Source organism: Anolis sagrei, chromosome 6, assembly GCF_037176765.1.
Source record: "Anolis sagrei isolate rAnoSag1 chromosome 6, rAnoSag1.mat, whole genome shotgun sequence".
Classification (NCBI taxonomy): domain Eukaryota; kingdom Metazoa; phylum Chordata; class Lepidosauria; order Squamata; family Dactyloidae; genus Anolis; species Anolis sagrei.
Genome location: NC_090026.1, coordinates 3373007 through 3393315, shown reverse-complemented (window position 1 = coordinate 3393315; position 20309 = coordinate 3373007). Strand labels below are relative to the sequence as shown.

Genomic DNA, 20309 nt, shown 5'->3' with positions numbered 1-20309 from the left:
GCCTTGAATGCCTTGGATGCTATTATTTCCTTATTTTGCAAGCATCCCATCCATCCTTTAGTGTTTACCTCTTGGCTATCCTTTCTCCCCAGACTCCAAGGAGTGACAGCTTGCCTCTGTCCATGTGAAGAGTGTGATGGTTTTATTTCCTTGAAGAATCACAGCATTTTTGCAAACTTTCCAGCCCAGGCATGGACCAACTTCGGCCCTCCCTCCAGGTGTTTTGGACTCCAACTCCCACAATTCCTAACAGCCTACCGGCTGTTAGGAATTGTGGGAGTTGAAGTCCAAAACACCTGGAGGGAGGGCTGAAGTTGGTCCATGCCTGAGCCCTTTCCCTCCATCTCTCCCAACCCCCTTGAAGATCACAGCCGGCCTCTGCCCATGCGCAGAGCGCCACCGTTGTTGTCTTTTGCAACCTTTGTGCCGCTTAGCCTGTGGCCTCCATCTCGCAGACCCAATTATACCGGTACAGGCAATGCTCGTCGCTCCAGAGGCCGTCCCGATAGATGTGGGCGCAGTCCGCACTCTCCATGGGCACCATGTAGGAGTAGTTGTTGGGCTCCTGGGGTCGCCAGTCTCTGCAAGTAGAAGAAGGAAGATGGGATTTCTATGGTCAAGATCTTTAGGCACTGCACCTAGTGTGCCCATCACCACTGGGACCACCTTGACTGGCTTGTGCCACAGTCTTTGCAGTGGTTCTCAACCTTTCTAATGCCGTGACCCCTAAATACAGTTCCTCATGTTGTGGTGACCCCCAACCATATTTTTGTTGCTACTTCATAACTTGTTCTGTCGTGCGTTGGGCCTGTAAAGAATTTCCTTTAGAACAGGACGTGCAACCTTTGCTCAGCAGGAAGCCAGGGGGCCCAAGGAGAAGTTCTCAGAGGTTTTCCACCACAGATAGTCTTTAGATGGCTTGTGAAGTATAAAGTTCTTTATTAATGAACAATCAAACAGAACTTCTCTTGTCTTCGATAAAGCTAAACAAATGCTCCGAAGCTTTATGCAACTGGTAACTTCCTAATCTTGCCCACGAAGGACAGGCAACTGTCTTCAATAACTTCTTCTTTACTTTAAATGGAAAATCCCCTTTTTAACTTCTCCCGGGCTGACTGTAATCTAACCCTTACGGTTGTGGGCTCCGCTACCGGGTCGAACTGCATCTCGAAGCACCGAGTGGACCTACCAATAAAGGCTTAGATATTCTCCAGCTGGAGTTCTTTGGTCTTCAGGGCTGTTTTCCTGGAAATATTTGGAGACTCTTAAGACCGTTTTCCCCCGGAAAGTCCTCAAAGCTTTGGGGAGGCTTCCCTGGAGTTCTCTGGTTTGCTCTTAAGACTGTTTCCCCCCGGAAAGTCTTAAGGGTTGAAGCTTTTGTACAGGGGAAGCTTGCACACGTCCTGTACCTTAGCTTACCTTAAAAAATGGCTCCCTTCCCTTCCCAATTGCCCTGAGCAAGGGGTGGACCAAAACTTAACGATGATGGACAGGTGACTTGCCCTATGACTGCAACCAAAGGAAGCCACCCTTCTGCAGAGTCCCTGAAACCTTGGACTGTAAGCAAACATTTAATACAAAGTAGGAGCTCCTGGTACAGCTGTACCAAAACAACTGTACTGTTATGAATTGTAATGTAAATATCTGAGATGCAGGATGTATTTCCATTGTTACAAACAGAACATAATTAATGCATAGCGATTAATGATAAAAACTATATGTTTGGGGGAGTGTGGACAATGGATGAAGGGATCTGAAGTACCTTCACCCAGTTCAGCTCTGACTTCCACAGCCAATGAGATTGCCCCTCCCCCCCCCCCCCCAAATTACAGCCAGGCTCTTTCTCTCCTCTCTTTACTTTCCTTCCCTGTCTCTCTCTCTTACACTCACACTTCCAGTCTCCCTACTCTCTTTCCTAGCCTTCCTCTCTCTCTTACACACGTGTCTAGGACTGTGTGATGTATTGGTGAATGATGCGTGCAGATCCCAGTAGCTTCTCGGTATCTGTTTGGTGCACTGTTGAGGGTGCATGGGGTCGCAGGAGAAGGCGTGTCCTTACGAGACATGCTGCGACCCCTCCAGAATTGCCGAGCGACCCCTCTGGGGGTCACAACCCCCAGGTTGAGAACTGCTGCTTTAAATCCTTATATCATTTAAGCCAGTGTTTCTCAACCTGGGGGTTGGGACCCCTGGGGGGGGTCGCGAGAGGGTGTTCGAGGGGTCGCCGAAGACCATCAGAAAACACAGTATTTTCTCTTGGTCATCTGGGTTACATGTGGAAAGTTAGGTCCAATTCTGTTGTTGGTGGGGATCAGAATGCTCTTTGATTGTAGGTCAGTGTTTCTCAACCTGGGGGTCGGGACCCCTGGGGGGGTCGCAAGGGGGTGTCAGAGGGGTCGCCAAGACTATCAGAAAGCACAATATTTTCTGTTGGTCATGGGTGTTCAGTGTGGGAAGTTTCACCCAATTCTATCATTGGTGGGGTATAGAAGGTTCTTTGATTGTAGGTGAACTAGAAATCCCAGTAACCACAATTTTCAAATGTCAAGGTTTATTTTCCCCAAACTCCACCAGTGTTCACATTTGGGCATATTGAGTATCCATGTCAAGTTTGGTCCAGATCCATCATTGTTTGAGTCCGCAGTGCTCTCTGGATGTAGGTGAACTACAACTCCAAAACTCAAAGTCAATGCACACCAAATCCTTCCAGTAATTTCTGTTGGTCATGGGAGTTCTGTGTACCAAGTTTGGTTCAATTCCATTGTTGATGGAGTTCAGAATGCTCTTTGATTATAGGTTAACTATAAATCCCAGAAACTACAACTCCCAAATGAAAAAATCAATCCCAACCCCACATTACAATTCATAATAGTAGCAAATTACTACTACTACAAAACACCTGGAAGGAGGACCAAAGTTGGCCCGTGCCTGTTGACTTAATGCAGTTTGGCACCACTTTGACTACCACGGCTCCATGCTTTCATGTAATCCTGGGAGTTGTGGTTTGGTCAAGCGCCAGCATACTTACGGAGAGAAGTCCTCAGACCTTGGGAGACTACAACCCCCAGGGTCCCACTACATGGGGCCACCAACCTCCTCCTGACCCAACGAGAGCAGTCCCTTGCACTCACATCCTGCGCACGGTGTAGGGTGTCCCGTCCACCCACTTCCAGCTATTGTTGACCAAGGACAGCCCGATCCAGAAGTTGCGCGGCTTGGTGTGTGCCACCACAAACATCTACCAGGGTGGGAAAAGACACACAAACACAAAAAGGCCCATAAATACATAAAAGTCCGGAGCATAATCACCCCGAACCAAGTTTCATGAGTCATTTCCAAGAGTGGGAATCTAGGTCCCTTCTACACTGCCATAGAACATCCAGATTATCTGCTTTGAACTGGATTATATGGCAGTGTAGACTCATATAATCCAGTTCAAAGACGATAATCTGGATCATCTATTTTTATAATCTGGATTATACGGCAGTGTAGAAGGGGTCTTACATACCTTCCCCTAAAGCCCTGTCTACACTGCGATAGAAAATCCAGATTATCTGCTTTGAACTAGATTATATGGCAGTGTAGACTCATATAATCCAGTTCAAAGCAGATAATCTGGATCATCTGTTTTGATAATCTGGATTATATGGCCGTGTAGAAGGGGCCTTACATACCTTCCCCTAAGGCCCCATCTACACTGCCATAGAAAATCCAGATTATCTGCTTTGAACTGGATTAAATAGCAGTGTAGACTCATATAATCCAGTTCAAAGCAGATAATCTGGATCGTCTGTTTTGATAATCTGGATTATACTGCAGTGTAGAAGGGGCCTTGCATACCTTCCCCTAAGGCCCCGTCTACACTGCCATAGAAAATCCAGATTATCTGCTTTGAACTGGATTGTATGGCAGTGTAGACTCATATAATCCAGTTCAAAGCAGATAATCTGTATCATCTGTTTTGATAATCTGGATTATATGGCAGTGTAGAAGGGGTTCTACATGCCTTCCCCTAAGGCCCCGTCTACACTGCCATAGAAAATCCAGATTATCTGCTTTAAACTGGATTATATGGCATTGTAGACTCATATAATCTAGTTCAAAGCAGATAATCTGGATGATCTGCTTTGATAATCTGGATTATATGGCAGAGTAGATCCAACCTAACACTGGACGTCCATGTTTGGTTGAAAGTCAAATGGATGCCATTCAATTTCACTTTACAAAGCCGTGGGAGTTGTAGTTTGGTGCGGTACCAACCTCTTGGGATTTGTAGTTTTTCTTTTCTGACTTGGGGTGCATCAACATTGTAGAAAGGATGTCGTTTGGCCCCACTATAAGAAATCACAGCTCAAGGCTATAGAATCCTGGGAGTTGTAGTTTGGTGCATTTCCACTGTCGAATGAATATACTTTGATATCACTTTAACTGCCACTGCTCAAGGCTATGGGATCTCGGGAGTTGTAGCTTTGCAAGGTCATTGAGACTTCTTTGCCAAACAAGGCTGGTGCCTCCCCAAAGGATGCCATAGCATTTGAGCCCAAAACAAAGGGGTGTCAAAGCTGCATTAATTCTACAGTGTAGATGCACCCTGAGTGAGTAATTTGAAGAATTTCCTTTCTGCTTCCAGAAAGGTCGCATTCTGCACATTAGCATGAGTGCATTTTTATGGAATCCTGGGAGTTGTATTTTCACAGGGTCCATAGCCTTCTCTTCCCAAACTACAAGTCCCAGCATCTCACTGATGCAAGAATTATTATTATTATTATTATTATTATTATTATTATTATTATATGCACAACCATTAAAATAGCATTAAATATTAATGGCGTTAAAAAATAAAACAAGTAAACCCCTTAAACAGACCTTTTCCAGGTAGGTGGTGATGATCACCAGGTGGGCCTCCTTATTTTCACAATCCAGTTTTGCGTCTTCCCACTTCATCTCCGAATTGGAAAACCAATAGCAGTTCCGGGCGAAAGGGAGCCAGCCTTTCGGGCAGCAGATCCCTTTATTGGTTCCTGCAGAGAGACAAGAAGAAAATCCCCAAAGCGGACTGAAACCTATATCCAGTTGCAGATGAAAGAGAAGGCTGAAGACCTTGTAAAACTACAACTCCCAGATCTTCAAAGTACTCCAAAATCCTAAACTGCATTGGTTGAGAGAGCGACGCCTTTGCTTTTCTGATGCTTCAATGCACCCAAGTTTTATTTCATGTACAAATGTGAAGATGCTGAGCATACAATTACCTTCGAGCTAAGTGCCTATGAAGCTAACAGGAATTTCACGTGAGTTGAGACTTAGGTCTCCTCCACAAATCCCAGAATATCAAGGCAGAAAATCCCACAATATCTGCTTTGAACTGCATCTGAGTCCACACACAGATAACGTGCGGTTTTCTGCCTTGATATTCTAGGATATAGGGCTGTGCAGGTCCGAAGCCAAGATTTTGATTCGGGGGGGGGGGGGGCTGAGTTTGTTTCGGGGGGGCTGAGTTTGTTTCGGGGGGGGGGGGGCTGAGTCTGTGTGAAAGAGGGTTTACCCTAGCAAACCTTTTGTATCGTTACCCCAATACCCCCATGCATATGGGATATATTGAGTATGGTGATCATATCATGATATGAATAAACATAACAGTTTAAATAATGCTCCAGTAAGGCCTTTTCGCGAACCATCATGAGAATTTCGGGGGGGGGGGGGGCTGAAGCCCCTCAAGCCCACCCCCCACCCCCCCGGCTACATGCCTGGGGCTGTGTGAAAGGACCCTTCGGTCCCTTTTGCCCTATATTATCGAGAAATCAACCCACCTCCTCTAATAACAATAACTATAAATATTTAACATATACTGAATTTAGAGCTTGGCTGGATCTCAGCCCCAGCCCAACCCCAATCATCCCTGGGAGGATTAATCATTTACCAAGCCTAAAAATTGGTTTGGCAGGAAGTCCCCAGGCCACAGAGATACCCCTTGTAGTGGTTTACATTGACAATATAGTGGGTTGTTGTAGTTTTTTCGGGCTATATTAACAAAATCTGGCTACCAGTATTAAAAAACTCTAAAGTTACAATAGCACAACAACAGAGAGGAAACAAACAAGGACATCTAATCACCTCTCAACAAAAGTTTGCTTGAGGCACTGTCAGGCCATTATATGCTAATCAAGGTGGTCAGTTGAAACATTCACACCTAGCTCCAGCAGACAAGAGTCCTTTGTCTCACCCTGGTCATTCCACAGATATATAACCCCTTTTTCCTAGTTCCAACAGACCTCACTTCCTCTCAGGATGCTTGCCATAGATGCAGGTGAAACATCAGGAGAGAATGCCTCTAGACCATGGCCATATAGCCCGAAAAAACTACAACAACCCAGTGATTCCAGCCATGAAAGCCTTTGACAATACATTGACAAGATATTTTAGAGCTTCTCCTATATCAATAAAGAGAAGGGGGTGAAGATTCAAGTATATACACAAAACTGGGATGCAACTATAGACATAGAATCTTGATCATAGAATCATAGAATTAAAGAGTTGGAAGAGACCTCATGGGCCATCCAGTCCAACCCCCTGCCAAGAAGCAGGAATATTGCATTCAAATCACCCCTGACAAATGGCCATCCAGCCTCTGTTTAAAAGCTTCCAAAGAAGGAGCCTCCACCACACTCCGGGGCAGAGAGTTCCACTGCTGAACGGCTCTCACAGTCAGGAAGTTCTTCCTAATGTTCAGATGGAATCTCCTCTCTTGTAGTTTGAAGCCATTGTTCCGCGTCCTAGTCTCCAAGGAAGCAGAAAACAAGCTTGCTCCCTCCTCCCTGTGGCTTCCTCTCACATATTTATACATGGCTATCATATCTCCTCTCAGCCTTCTCTTCTTCAGGCTAAACATGCCCAGTTCCCTAAGCCGCTCCTCATAGGGCTTGTTCTCCAGACCCTTGATCATTTTAGTCGCCCTCCTCTGGACACTTTCCAGCTTGTCAATATCTCTCTTGAATTGTGGCGCCCAGAATTGGACACAATATTCCAGGTGTGGTCTAACCAAAGCAGAATAGAGGGGTAGCATTACTTCCTTAGATCTAGACACTCTGCTCCTCTTGATGCAGGCCAAAATCCCATTGGCTTTTTTTGCCGCCACGTCACATTGTTGGCTCATGTTTAACTTGTTGTCCACGAGGACTCCAAGATCTTTTTCACACGTACTGCTCTCGAGCCAGGCGTCACCCATTCTGTATCTTTGCATTTCGTTTTTTCTGCCAAAGTGGAGCATCTTGCATTTGTCGCTGTTGAACTTCATTTTGTTAGTTTTGGCCCATCTCTCTAATCTGTCAAGATCGTTTTGAATTCTGCTCCTGTCCTCTGGACTATTGGCTATCCCTCCCAATTTGGTGTCGTCTGCAAACTTGATGATCATGCCTTCTAGCCCTTCATCTAAGTCATTAATAAAGATGTTGAACAGGACCGGGCCCAGGACGGAACCCTGCGGCACTCCACTTGTCACTTCTTTCCAGGATGAAGAGGCAGCATTAGTGAGCACTCTCTGTGTTCGTCCACTTAACCAATTCCAGATCCACCTCACCGTAGTTTTGCCTAGCCCACATTGGACTAGTTTCCTTGCTAGAAGGTCATGGGGGACCTTGTCGAAGGCCTTACTGAAATCCAGGTACGCTACATCCACGGCATTCCCTGCATCTACCCAGCTTGTAGCTCTATCGAAGAAAGAGATCAGATTAGTCTGACATGACTTGTTTTTGATAAATCCATGTTGACTACTAGCGATGACTGCATTTGTTTCTAAGTGTTTGCAGACCACTTCCTTAACAATCTTTTCCAGAATCTTGCCCGGTATCGACGTGAGGCTGACCGGACGGTAGTTGTTTGGGTCATCCTTTTTTCCCTTCTTGAAGATTGGGACCACATTGGCCCTCCTCCAATCTGCTGGAACTTCTCCCGTTCTCCAAGAACTCTCAAAGATGGTTGCCAATGGTTCCGAAATGACTTCCGCTAGTTCCTTCAATACTCTGGGGTGTAGTTGATCTGGCCCTGGAGACTTGAACTCATTAAGAGCAGCCAGGTATTCCTGGACGACTTGTTTCCCAATTTGGGGTTGGATGTCCTCCAAACCCTCATCCACTCCATCTTGCTGAGGTTGAAAACTCTCTTTTTGTGAGAAGACCGAGGCAAAGAAGGCATTAAGTAGTTCTGCCTTTTCCCTATCCCCTGTCAGCATTGCCCCATCTTCTCCTCGAAGAGGTCCTATCGCCTCCTTGTTTTTCCTTTTTCTACTGACATAAGAATAGAAGCCCTTTTTATTGTTTTTAATGTCCCTGGCAAGTCTGAGCTCGTTTTTTGCTTTAGCCTTGCGGACCTTTTCCCTACAGGTGTTGGCTATTTGTTTGAATTCTTCTTTGGTGATTTCTCCCTTTTTCCACTTCTTGTGCATGTCTCTTTTGTGTCTTAGCACAGTTAGAAGTTCTTTGGACATCCATTCTGGCTATAATATATGTGCTTGGGAAACTGTACCCCTGGAGCCAAGATTAGGTTGTGACTATTGACTTTAACCCTTTCACCTTAAGAAACACCTACACACACAGGCATACATAGATATATGTTTACACACACACACACATACAGTATATGAAATAATATAGACCCAGCTCTTTCTTTCTGTCTATGGGGTGCCTCTTTCCCCTTTTCCTAACATAGAATCATAGAGTTCGAAGAGACCTCATGGGCCATCCAGTCCAACCCCCTGCCAAGAAGCAGGAATATTGTATTCAAAGCATCTCTGACAGATGGCCATCCAGCCTCTGTTTAAAAGCTTCCAAAGAAGGAGTCTCCACCACACTCTGGGGCCTGAGCTTGTTTTGTGCTTTAGCCTTGCGGACCTTTTCCCTACAGGAGTTGGCTATTTGTTTGAATTCTTCTTTGGTGATTTCTCCCTTTTTCCACTTCTTGTGCATGTCTCTTTTGAGTCTTAGCACAGTTAGTTCTTTGGACATCCATCCTGGCTTCTTTGCACTATTTTTTCTCTTTGTTGGCACTGTTTGCAATTGTGCCTTTACTGTTGCAAAACTTTGCATAATTCAAACTGCTAGTTCCAGTATGTTACCATTCCGTTTCTACAACCTAACCCCTGCTGTACAATAGGACCAGCATAAGATCCATTAGACCCAAGGTTAACAAATATCATAACTTATATTATGTGACTTTGGACTACGTGGCTGCCTTGAAACACAATACAGATGCTTCCTGTGGACTCCCTGCTGAGAGACTGATTGCCAGCAACCTACAAGGCTCATCAAGGACTTTGTTTAACCACTTGATTGACTTTCAGGTTTTCTGAGCGTCACTCTTTCTGTAGATATTATCCCAAGCTTCCAAAGTCCATTACTACTAAATGGGAGGTTTGAATAGCTGCCAAACTTAATAAAATATGCTGCACTTTTCTGTATGAGTTATGATCATTCTTTTGGCAGTTACGCTGTTCTGTCATCCATCTGGCCAGGTGAATACACCTCTGCTATTGCTTTCAAACTGGGTCATGTTTTCTCTGGTTTTCAACTTAGCATGGCATGTTGGGCAACAGGCCTTCAATGCCCCCTGGTGGCAGATTTCGGTAATACCATGATTTACACATGGAACAACCCATTGGTGTTAAACTGGAAATCGAAATAAAATCAAAGCATTGCTTGACCGACGCCCACCCTGCCAGGCAGGCACACATGCCCTGTATCCAGAGGCAGCCCTAGGTAATTTTCAACGGTAAGCAAACAGTATTTTGGCGCCCCCCCCCCCCAAACCAATAATTGATATATATATTTTCTGTTTGTCATGGGAGTTCTGTGTGCCATATTTGGTTCAATTCCATCATTGGTGGAGTTCAGAACGCTCTTTGATTGTAGGTGAACTATACATCCCAGTAATAACACTTGCCGCACTTACTCCCTTGCCTGGCCCACTTTGGGTCCGGAGGCGTGCCTGAAGACCCCGGCGTGTGCACCAAAAGTCACCTCTTCTCCTGACTTTCTCCTCAGCCATTGGGACCGAGAGAGAGAGAGAGAGAGAGAGAGAGAGAGGTGATGCCCACCTTTCCTGAAGGAAGGCGCAAAAACAAAGGAGGGAGCGGAGGTGGGAGATACCTCCAGCCGGAGGGGCTCTCTCTCTCTCTCTCTCTCTCTCTCTCTCTCTCTTGGTCCCAATGGCTGAAGAGAAAATCAGGAGAAGAGGCGACTTTTGGTGCGCACGCTGGGGTCTTCAGACACGCCTCTGGACCTGAAGCGGGCCATGCGCAGCGGCTCCGCCCCTTGGCCCACCCGTGGTTTGGGGAGAGGAGAGCGCCGGGGGATCGGGAAAGGGAGCTGGTCATGGGGAAGGGATCGAACGTGGAGAACGATTGAGCGCCGGCTCTGCTCGCGCACCCGGTGGCCAGGTGGAGAAGGAACGAGAGGGGTGAGGCGAGGCTCAAGGACCCAGCCCCTTTGGGAAGAGGATCGCCCGGCAGTGAGGCAAGAAAGCCGAGGCTTCCCCCGGACTGCTAGGGCTGTTGTGAGCTGAGGGGCGCTCCTCAAGTGGCAGTCGAGGGGCATTTACAGAGGCGCCTCTGCGCCCCTGGCAAAACAAAAGTGTTCTGCGACCGCTTACTTCGCGTAATGGACGAGCCGCCCCTGCCTGTATCCCCCATTTTGGCCAATTTCCCGCCTTCTGACCTGTGCGGTTGTGTTTCACATCCTCCAGCTCACAATTCATGGTGAGGACTGTACGCTGCAGCTTTGAGATCTGATCCTGGAACTGCGTCTTTGCTGCAGAGAAAGAAAGAAGAGCAACAGAGAGAATGTTATATATAATATTTGTGTATATTGGTGGCGTAGTGGATTAAACCACTGAGCTGCTAAATTGGTTGACCGAAAGATCGCAAGTTCGAATCCGGGGAGCGGCGTAAGCTTCCCCAGCTTCTGCCAATCTAGCAGTTCGAAAACATGCAAATGTGAGTAGATCAATAGGTACCACTCTGGCGGGAAGGTAAAGGTGTTACATGCAGTCATGCCGGCCACATGACCTTGGAGGTGTCTACAGAAAACGCTGGCTCTTCGGCTTAGAAATGGAAATGAGCACCACACCCCAGAGTCGGACATGACTGGACTTAATGTTAGGGGAAAACCTTTATCTTTTACTATATAAATAAAAATGCCTGGGGCAATCTTTTGTTGAGAGGTGATGAGATGTCCTTGATTGTTTCCTCTCTGTCGTTGTGCTGTTGTAATTTTAGTTTTTTAATACTGGTAGCCAGATTGTGTTCATTTTCATGGTTTCTTCCTTTCTGTTGAAATTGTCCACCTGCTTCTTGTGGAGTTCCATGGCTTCTCTGTGTAGTCTGACATGGTGGTTGTGAGAGTGGTCCAGCATTTCTGTGTTCTCACATAATATGCTGTGTCCAGGTTGGTTCATCAGGTGCTCTGCTATGGCTGACTTCTCTGGTTGAATCAGTCTGCAGTGCTTTACATGTTCCTTGATTCGTGTTTGGGCGCTGCATACATGTGATTACGCCACAGAAGGGACATGTTTTGCTAGATGTGGATAAATGTGTTGGGGTTCAGCCTGATCCTGATCTGTGTGAACCGGATTCTCTGACAGTTTTTCCAACTGAGCAAGCTCTCCCTGACCCTGACAGTGTGGAATCTGTTGTTGATGCAGAGGTCAGCGGGGATGAAAAGGAAACTCAACAGCTGGAGGAAAATGTTTTGGAAGTTAGCCGTGATATCACTAGCCGTGATATTTCTCCACCTGGGGTTTTTAATGAGGACCGAAGAGAACAGATAGTTAGAGACAGAAATGTTTCCCAATTTCTACGAAGGTCACATCGATTACAGGAGAAACAGGCCCAGACATCAAAGTCAAGGGGCGTTTCAAAGAATAGCTTCTTTGGCTTAAGAGGCCTCCTGCCGGGTGCCTCTTTAGATCAAGCAACGTTTGGGACTGTGGCTGTGCCTTGGCAGAATTCCTGTGTTTCATGGCCGGTAATCCCAGAGGCTTAGTTATCAAGTTCATGGTTAGTAAAAGGCTAACAGATTCCTGGTTCTTGTATTGTGGCTTTTGAAATTTTGCTCAAGTTCAGAGATTCTACTGACTGCTGTGTTTTTCTGTGGCTTTTTGACTTTGCATTTACCTTTCTTTTGTAACCAATTTTTCATCAATAAACAAGGATTGCTTTTCCTACAGTCCAGTGTGGTGGATTTAATCTTATGGTCTTGTTTCTTGAACTGGGATGCAACAAAATGAAACCACTGATAATAGTGAACCCCATACAATGCAATATGCAATGCCTTTCAATGGGTGCAGAGGGCATCATTTTGGATTTCCCAGCCTTACCTTCCTTCACCTCCTCGGTCAGGTTTTTGGCCATCCCATTGATCTTTGCGACCAATTTAGCTTCACTTGCTCCTGAAGAGGTAAACATTAGGAAAGTTACTATGAATCTGCCCCTAACCTTCCTTCCTTTCCTCTCATCACCCCAGTTTCCCCAGTATAGTGGTCCCTCGCTACTTCTTGGTTTGCTTTTCGCAGACTCGCTGTTTTGTGGTTTTTCATTAAATATTATCTATATAAATAAAAATATAATGTCCGTTTGTGAGATTAACAGAACTCCAAAACCACTGGACAAATTGACACCAAATTTGGACACAAGACACAAGACACCTAACAACCCAATGTATGTCCACTCAAAAAAAATGATTTTGTCATTTGGGAGTTGTAGTTGCTGGGATTTATAGTTCACTTACAATCAAAGGGCATTCTGAACCCCACCAATGATGGCATTGACCCAAACGTGGCACACAGTTCTCCCATGACCAACAGAAAATCCTGGAAGGGTTTGGTGGGCAGTGTCCTTTGGTTTTGGAGTTGTGGTTCACCTACATTCAGAGATCACTGTGGACTCAAACAATGATGGATCTGGACCAAACTTGGCATGAAGACTCAGTATGCCCAAATGTGAACACTGGTGGAGTTTGGGGAAAATAGAATCTTGACATTTGGGAGTTGTAGTTGCTGGGATTTGTAGTTTACCTACATCCAGAGATCACTGTGGACTCAAACAATGATGTGTCTGGACCAAACTCTACACGAATACTCAATATGCCCAAATGTGAACACTGGTCGAGTTTGGGGAAAATAGAATCTTGACATTTGGGAGTTGTAGTTGCTGGGATTTATAGTTCACCTACACTCACAGAGCATTCTGAACCCCACCGACGATAGAATTGGGCCAAACCTCCCACACAGAACCCCCATGTGGGCCACAGCAACACGTGGCAGGTGACGGCTAGTATTATAATTTAAATATAATATGTTGTATGAAATAAATGTAACTGGGACTGTGGCACAGCTGGCTGAGTGTCAGCTGCATTGAAATCCCTTCTGACTGAAATGTCATGAGTTCGAAGCCAGCCCGGGTCGGAGTGAGCTTCCGACCAATTGTGTAGCTTGTTGTTGACCATTGCAACCCGAAAGACAGTTGCATCTGTCAAGTAGGAAAATTAGATACCAGCTATGGGTGGGGAGGTTAATTTAACTAATTTATGAGGCTATAAAAAAAGACTCCAGCAAAGCATGTGGGGAATGAGGAAGCACTTCATCAGTAGGTTCTTGTGGGTTTTTTCAGGCTATAGGGCCATGTTCCAGAGGCATTTCTCCTGATGTTTCGCCTGCATCTATGGCAAGCATCCTCAGAGGTAGTGAGGCCATAGATGCAGGCGAAACGTCAGGAGAAATGCCTCTGAAACATGGCCCTATAGCCCGAAAAAACCCACAAGAACCTAGTGATTCCAGCCATGAAAGCCTTCGACAATACACTTCATCAGTGTCGCAGATGGACGATAAAAGCGATACCTCCCCTGGCAGCCGGAAAAGTAGAATGCCTGTCTATATGTGTTGTGTGTCTTTGGCATTGAATGTTTGCCATATATGTGTACATTGTAATCCGCCCTGAGTCCCCTGCGGGGTGAGAAGGGTGGAATATAAATACTGCAAATAAATATACCTTGTAAGCCGCTCTGAGTCCCCTTCGGGGTGAGAAGGGTGGCATATAAATGTCGTAAATAAATAAATAAATAAATAAATAAATAAAATAATGTGTAAATATTAAAACAAAGATAACATCCCCACTTTGTGGATTTTCACTTTTCGTGGGTGGCCCTGGAACGTCACACCCGTGATAAGTGAGGGAACACTGCATTTTGCTACTCCTTTGCACATTTCTTCTTGTCCAACCTTTCCTTGATTTACCTTTTTCCTTCAGAGAAGCCAACTCTGAGAAAATGGTCTTGTTGATGCCTTCGAGGTTCTTTTGCATTACTGACAAGTCGGCATTCAGCTTGCGCCCTGGGGTGACGAAAAGCAGAGTCAATGGATGCGCCTACACTGTAGAGTTAATGCAGTTTGATGCCACTTTAGTTGCCACGACTTAAGGCTATAGAATCGATAGAGTTTTCATTTGGGAGGCACCTGTGCTCTTTGGCAGTTAATCTCTGTTCCATGTGTTTAAATATGCATATTTTATAGAAATATTTATGTTGTTGTTGTTGTTGTTGTTGTTATGTTTATGGGTATTCATACCCCACTTTATCTCTACTAAAGGAGACTCAGAGCAACTTACACTAAAAGGACATTAAAAGTGTTTTTATAGGATGTATTTCATGATGATGATGATGATGATGATGATGATGTACTATTTTATCTGTATTGTGCCCCACCTTGAGCCATAAGGAAAGGCTGGCAATAAATAAAAATATATTGCTGTTGTTCTTTTGTTATATCTATATTATTATTATTATTATTATTATTATTGGAGCCCCCAGTGGCGCAGTGGGTTAAACCCCTTTGCCGGCAGGACTGAAGACCGACAGGTCACAGAGTCGAATCGGGGAGAGGCGGATGAGCTCCCTCTATCAGCTCCAGCTCCTCATGCAAGGACATGAGAGAAGCCTCCCACAAGGATGATAAAAATATCAAAATCATCCAGGTGTCCCCTGGGCAACGTCCTTGCAGATGGCCAATTCTCTCGCCCGGTCCTGTTCAACATCTTTATTAATGACTTAGATGAAGGGCTAGAAGGCAGGATCATCAAGTTTGCAGACGACACCAAATTGGGAGGGAGAGCCAATAGTCCAGAGGACAGGAGCAGAATTCAAAACGATCTTGACAGATTAGAGAGATGGGCCAAAACTAACAAAATGAAGTTCAACAGTGACAAATGCAAGATACTCCACTTTGGCAGAAAAAATGAAATGCAAAGATACAGAATGGGGGACAATGCCTGGCTCGAGAGCAGTACGTGAGAAAAAGATCTTGGAGTCCTCGTGGACAACAAGTTAAACATGAGCCAACAATGTGATGTGGCAGCAAAAAAAGCCAATGGGATTTTGGCCTGCATCAAGAGGAGCCTAGTGTCTAGATCCAGGGAAGTCATGCTACCCCTCTATTCTGCTTTGGTTAGACCACATCTGGAATACTGTGTCCAATTCTGGGCACCACAATTCAAGAGAGATATTGACAAGCTGGAATGTGTCCAGAGGAGAGCGACTAAAATGATAAAAGGTCTGGAGAACAAGCCCTATGAGGAGTGGCTTAGGGAACTGGGCATGTTTAGCCTGAAGAAGAGAAGGCTGAGAGGAGATATGATAGCCATGTATAAATATGTGAGAGGAAGCCACAGGGAGGAGGGAGCAAGCTTGTTTTCTGCTTCCTTGGAGACTAGGACGTGGAACAATGGCTTCAAACTACAAGAGAGGAGATTCCATCTGAACATGAGGAAGAACTTCCTGACTGTGAGAGCCGTTCAGCAGTGGAACTCTCTGCCCCGGAGTGTGGTGGAGGCTCCTTCTTTGGAAGCTTTTAAACAGAGGCTGGATGGCCATCTGTCAGGGGTGATTTGAATGCAACATTCCTGCTTCTTGGCGGGGGGTTGGACGGGATGGCCCATGAGGTCTCTTCCAACTCTTTGATTCTATGATTCTATGATTCTATGAGAAGTGACTTGTAGTTTCTCAAGTTGCTCCTGACACGATAAAATAAATTATTATTATTATTATTATTATTATTATTATTATTATTATTGAGTGCTGTCCACCTTTAAACAGAGCTTGGGTGGGCATCTCTCTCTCGAGTTTTAGCCTGGCAGAATGGAGGCACGACTAGATGACCTTCAGGGATCTCTTCCAACCCTATGAAATCTATAAACCTATTTCAAGGCAAAGGGATGTTATTGCTTTATTATTATTATTATTATTATTATTATTATTTGATACACAACAAGATTAGTATACACATTAGTATACACATTATTATTATTATTAGTATTAGTATTAGTATTATTAGTATTATTATTACTATTAATAAGTAGTGGCTAGCTTTAAACAAAGGTTGGATGGGTCTCGTTGTTATTATTATTCTCCATCGTTGTTTCTGTGAAATCGCACATATGGTATTTCCTGCGGCTGAGGAGGAAAAGGAAGGGGCCTGAGGTTGTTAGGAATGATGGGAGTTTTAATCCAAAACACCTGGAGTGCTGAAGCTTGCCCATGCCTGTTCTCATATATTCCTGACGTGTTTTGCACTCACCACTGAAGCCAAAGACCACCATGGCGAGGAGGAGGCTGCAAAGGACCCCCAAAAGGATGAGGATCAGGCGGCGCCCGGAGCAGGTGCGGCGTCCCCATGACGGGCGCGGGGCAATATCTGCAAGGAGATGCCAGCATCACAGAGGAGACCCCTTTCCTGGGGATCCTGGGACCCCCAACCCACCACTGAGGACACTCGGGGTGCATCAACATTTGCTCTTTGATTATTGACCTCTTTAGGAATTTATAGGTTTCCAGCACTTTGGTCAACCTCTCCTGACCATAAACTTGTACTGAAGGACCTAGGGCTTGGGCAAATGTACCGCCTAATCTTTCAACAGTTTTCCCCCTCCCCAATAAAGGGCAGTGAGGAACCCACCTCTCTCAACGGGAAACCCTCCTTCGTCCTCGGCCTCCAAGGATTTTGCCTCTGTGGTCATTCTGGGTCAATGCGGACAAGTGGACACTGCAATGAGAACCAAACAAAAGGATGGTTAAGACCACTGTGTTTTACTATCTGCTGCCAAGTCTGCTGCGCTTTGTCCCTTCCTTCCTTCCTTCCTTCCTTCCTTCCTTCCTTCCTTCCTTCCTTCCTTCCATCCCTCTTTTTGTGCATCCACATTTCTTTCTTGTGTCTTTTCCTCCCTCTTTTCTTTTTTCTTCCTTCTTTTTTCTTTCTTTCCTTCCATCTCTTCCTTTCCTCCTTCTGTCCCTTTCATTCTTTCCCTTTTCCTCCCTCCTTCTATTGGTCTCTCTGTGTCATTTTTCTCCTTCCTTCCTTCCTTCCTTCCTTCCTTCCTTCCTTCCTTCCTTCCTTCTTCCTTCCCCTTTTTGTCCATCCACATTTCTTTCTTCCATCCTTTTCTCCCTTTTTTCTTTTTTCTTCTTTCTTTCCTGCCATCTCTTCCTCTCCTCCTGTCTCTTTCTTTTTCCCTTCCCTTCCCTTCCCTTCCCTTCCCTTCCTTCCTTCCTTCCTTCCTTCCTTCCTTCCTTCCTTCCTTCCTTCCATCCATCAATCCATCCCCTTTTTTGTGCATCCACATTTCTTTCTTGTGTCTTTTCCTCCTTCTTTTCTTTTTTCTTCCTTTCCTTCTTTCTTTCTTTCCTTCCATCTTTTTCTTTCCTCCTTCTGTCCCTTTCTTTCTTTCCCCTTCCTTCCCTCCTTCTATTGGTCTCTGTCATTTTTCTCCTTCCTTCCTTCCTTCCTTCCTTCCTTCCTTCCTTCCTTCCTTCCTTCCTTCCTTTCCTCCCCCTTTTAATCCATCCACATTTCTTTCTTGTGTCTTTTCCTCCCTCTTTTTTTCTTCCTTCTTTTTTTCCTTTCATCTCTTCTTTTCCTCCTTTTGTCACTTTCTTTTTTTTCCCTAGCATCCCTCCTATCGGTCTCTCTCTGTTTTTTTTTCTCCTTCCTTCCTTCATTCCTTGCTTCCTTTCAGTCCCCTTTTTGTCAACCCACATTTTTTCTTGTGTCTTTTCCTCTCTTTTTTCTTTCTTTCCTTTCATCCCTTCCTTTCCTCATTCTGCCCCTTTCTTTCTTTTCCCTAATGTCCCTCCTTCTCTCTGTGTCATTTTTCTCCTTCCTTTTTCCCTTCCCTTCCCCTTTTTTGTGTCTTTTCCTCCCTCTTTTCTTTTTCCTTCCTCCTTCCTTCCTTCCTTCCTTCCTTCCTTCCTTCCTTCCTTCCTTCCTTCCTTCCTTCCTTCTTCCCCCTTTTTGTCCATCCACATTTCTTTCTTCCATCTTTTCCTCCCTCTTTTATTTTTCCTTCTTTCCTTCTTCCTTTTCTTCCATCTCTTCCTTTCCTCCTTCTGTCCTTTTCTTTCTTTTCCTCTTCCCTCTCGCCTTCTGTTTATTGGTCTCTCTTTTTTCTCCCTCCTTCTTTGCATCTCTCTCCTTCTCCTTCTTTCTCTCTCTCTCTTTCTTCACATTCACGCACAGGCTTCTCACCTTCAATGAATCCGAATTCAGGATTTCAGACTTTCTCTTCTTCCATCTCAGTGGCTCCCGCTTCCTCTATCGATTCCTTTCGCCAGTGATCTTTGAACTGTCAATATTGTTTCCTCTCTGGATTCAAATTGAGGTCTTTCCAAAAAGTTGAGAAATTTCCGTCCAGAAAGACTGGCGGTGCCAGCACTTTCCCTTCTTTGCGGAATGACCCTTGACTTATCTTTTTTGTCATAATGTTGCCCCCCAAATCTGCCTTCGAATTATGGGTGACTGCTAGAAATAATATCATATGAAAGCTGACTGGCACAACCTGGGGATCACAACCAGACACAGTGAAGACATCTGCCCTTGCACTATGCTATTCTGCTGCTGAGTATGCATGCCCAGTGTGGAACACATCTCGCCACGCTAAAACAGTGGATGTGGCTCTTCATGAGACATGCCGCATTATCAAAGGATGTCCCTACACAGCTGGAGAGATGATACTCTTTACCCAGTATTGCTCCACCTCACATCCGCCAGGAAGTAGCTTTACTTACTTAGGCAATCCCTCGTAGCCCGAGGATGATGGTCCTCCAAGGTCGACGTCCTGGAGGTGGGTCCGTAGGTGACTGTGGAGCCCTATTCTTGACCTGCATCTTCTCCCGCAGTGAGGGCATTGGTTTCCAGGTGGAAGGTGGTCCCGGTCGGGATTGGCTTGACACGCCTTCCTCTTGGTACGTTTCTCTCTTTCACCCTCTATTCGTGCCTCTTCGAATTCTGCAGCACTGCTGGTCACAGCTGACCTCCAGCTGGAGCACTCAAGGGCCAGGGCTTCCTATTTCTCTCTCAGTGTCTATGCCACAGTTTTTAAGCTTGACCTTGAGCCCATCTTTCTATCCAAAATTCCGTTTTCCATTCTTGAGTTCAGAATAGAGCAACTGCTTTGGGAGACGGTGGTCGGGCATCCGGACAACGTGGCTGGTCCAGCGGAGTTGACGGCGGAGGACCATCGCTTCAGTGCTGGTGGTCTTTGCTTCTTCTTCCAGCTCGCTGACATTTCCCCACTTGTCTTCCCAAGAGATTTGCAGGATTTTTCAGAGGCCGCACTGATGGAATCATCCCAGGAGTTGCATGTGACGTCTGTAGACTGTCCACGTCTTGCAGGCATATAGCAGCGTTGGGAGGACAATAGCTTTATAAACATGCACCTTAGTATCCCTACAGACGTCCCAGTCCTCAAACACTCTCTGCTTCATTCAGAAAAATGCTGCACTCACAGAGCTCAGGCAGTGTCAGGAAGTAGCAGCCAGTAATGAAAGGACATCTCCGGCCCATCCTCTGTTTGGATATCAGCAAGCCTTAAGTCAAGAAATAGCTTCCTAAGATCTACAGAGACACTCACAGGAACACTTCAGCAAGCAAGAGTCCAAAAGTGGCAGGCTCAAACCCAGAACCTCAGTCAGTGGCTGAGACCAGATGAGAAACTCCCTCCTGAGCACATAGGAGACAGGGTTGATGAGGAGATATTGGAAATATAGATATTGATTTATGTATAAATTGTATGTACTTTGTAAGCACTGAAATGTATAGAAAAATCAGGCTCTCTCTGTATAGAAAGAATGCTAACGGACAAGCAAGCTGCTGTCCAGGCACAGTAAGAGAGGGGCCGAAGAGGGGGCATGTTATCTATACATTCCAGGAGAGAGATAAGCAACAGCCTGGTACAACTAGGCTCTAAAAGGAGCCCCCCTCTCCCTCCTGAAAGGTCAAAA

General features: G+C 45.4%; 1 protein-coding gene across 2 annotated transcripts; it reads right to left on the bottom strand.

Moving 5' to 3' along the window:
- Positions 1–410: 410 nt before the first annotated feature.
- Positions 411–18657, bottom strand: LOC132777555 (asialoglycoprotein receptor 1-like). 2 transcript variants are annotated; one of them, XM_067469676.1, is made up of 9 exons: positions 18556–18657; positions 16990–17076; positions 16612–16728; positions 14278–14373; positions 12364–12435; positions 10704–10796; positions 4867–5021; positions 3132–3238; positions 411–581 (listed from the first exon to the last, which is right to left on the bottom strand). In XM_067469676.1, the coding sequence occupies exons 2-9, from the start codon at positions 17048–17050 to the stop codon at positions 431–433; spliced, it is 852 nt and encodes a 283-aa protein (XP_067325777.1). In that variant the 5' UTR covers positions 17051–17076; positions 18556–18657; the 3' UTR covers positions 411–430. The 2 variants fall into 2 exon arrangements, with proteins under 2 accessions (XP_067325777.1, XP_067325778.1); XM_067469677.1 differs by lacking the exon at positions 3132–3238.
- Positions 18658–20309: the final 1652 nt, after the last annotated feature.

Excerpts from the sequence above, each read along its gene's own strand:
- LOC132777555 (XM_067469676.1), bottom strand. The coding sequence starts at position 17,050 with ATGACCACAGAGGCAAAATCCTTGGAGGCCGAGGACGAAGGAGGGTTT. Across the intron at positions 16,729-16,989 it reads AGGGTTTCCCGTTGAGAGAG|ATATTGCCCCGCGCCCGTCA; the intron begins GTGGGTTCCTCA and ends ATCTCCTTGCAG. Across the intron at positions 10,797-12,363 it reads GACCGAGGAGGTGAAGGAAG|CAAAGACGCAGTTCCAGGAT; the intron begins GTAAGGCTGGGA and ends CTTTCTCTGCAG.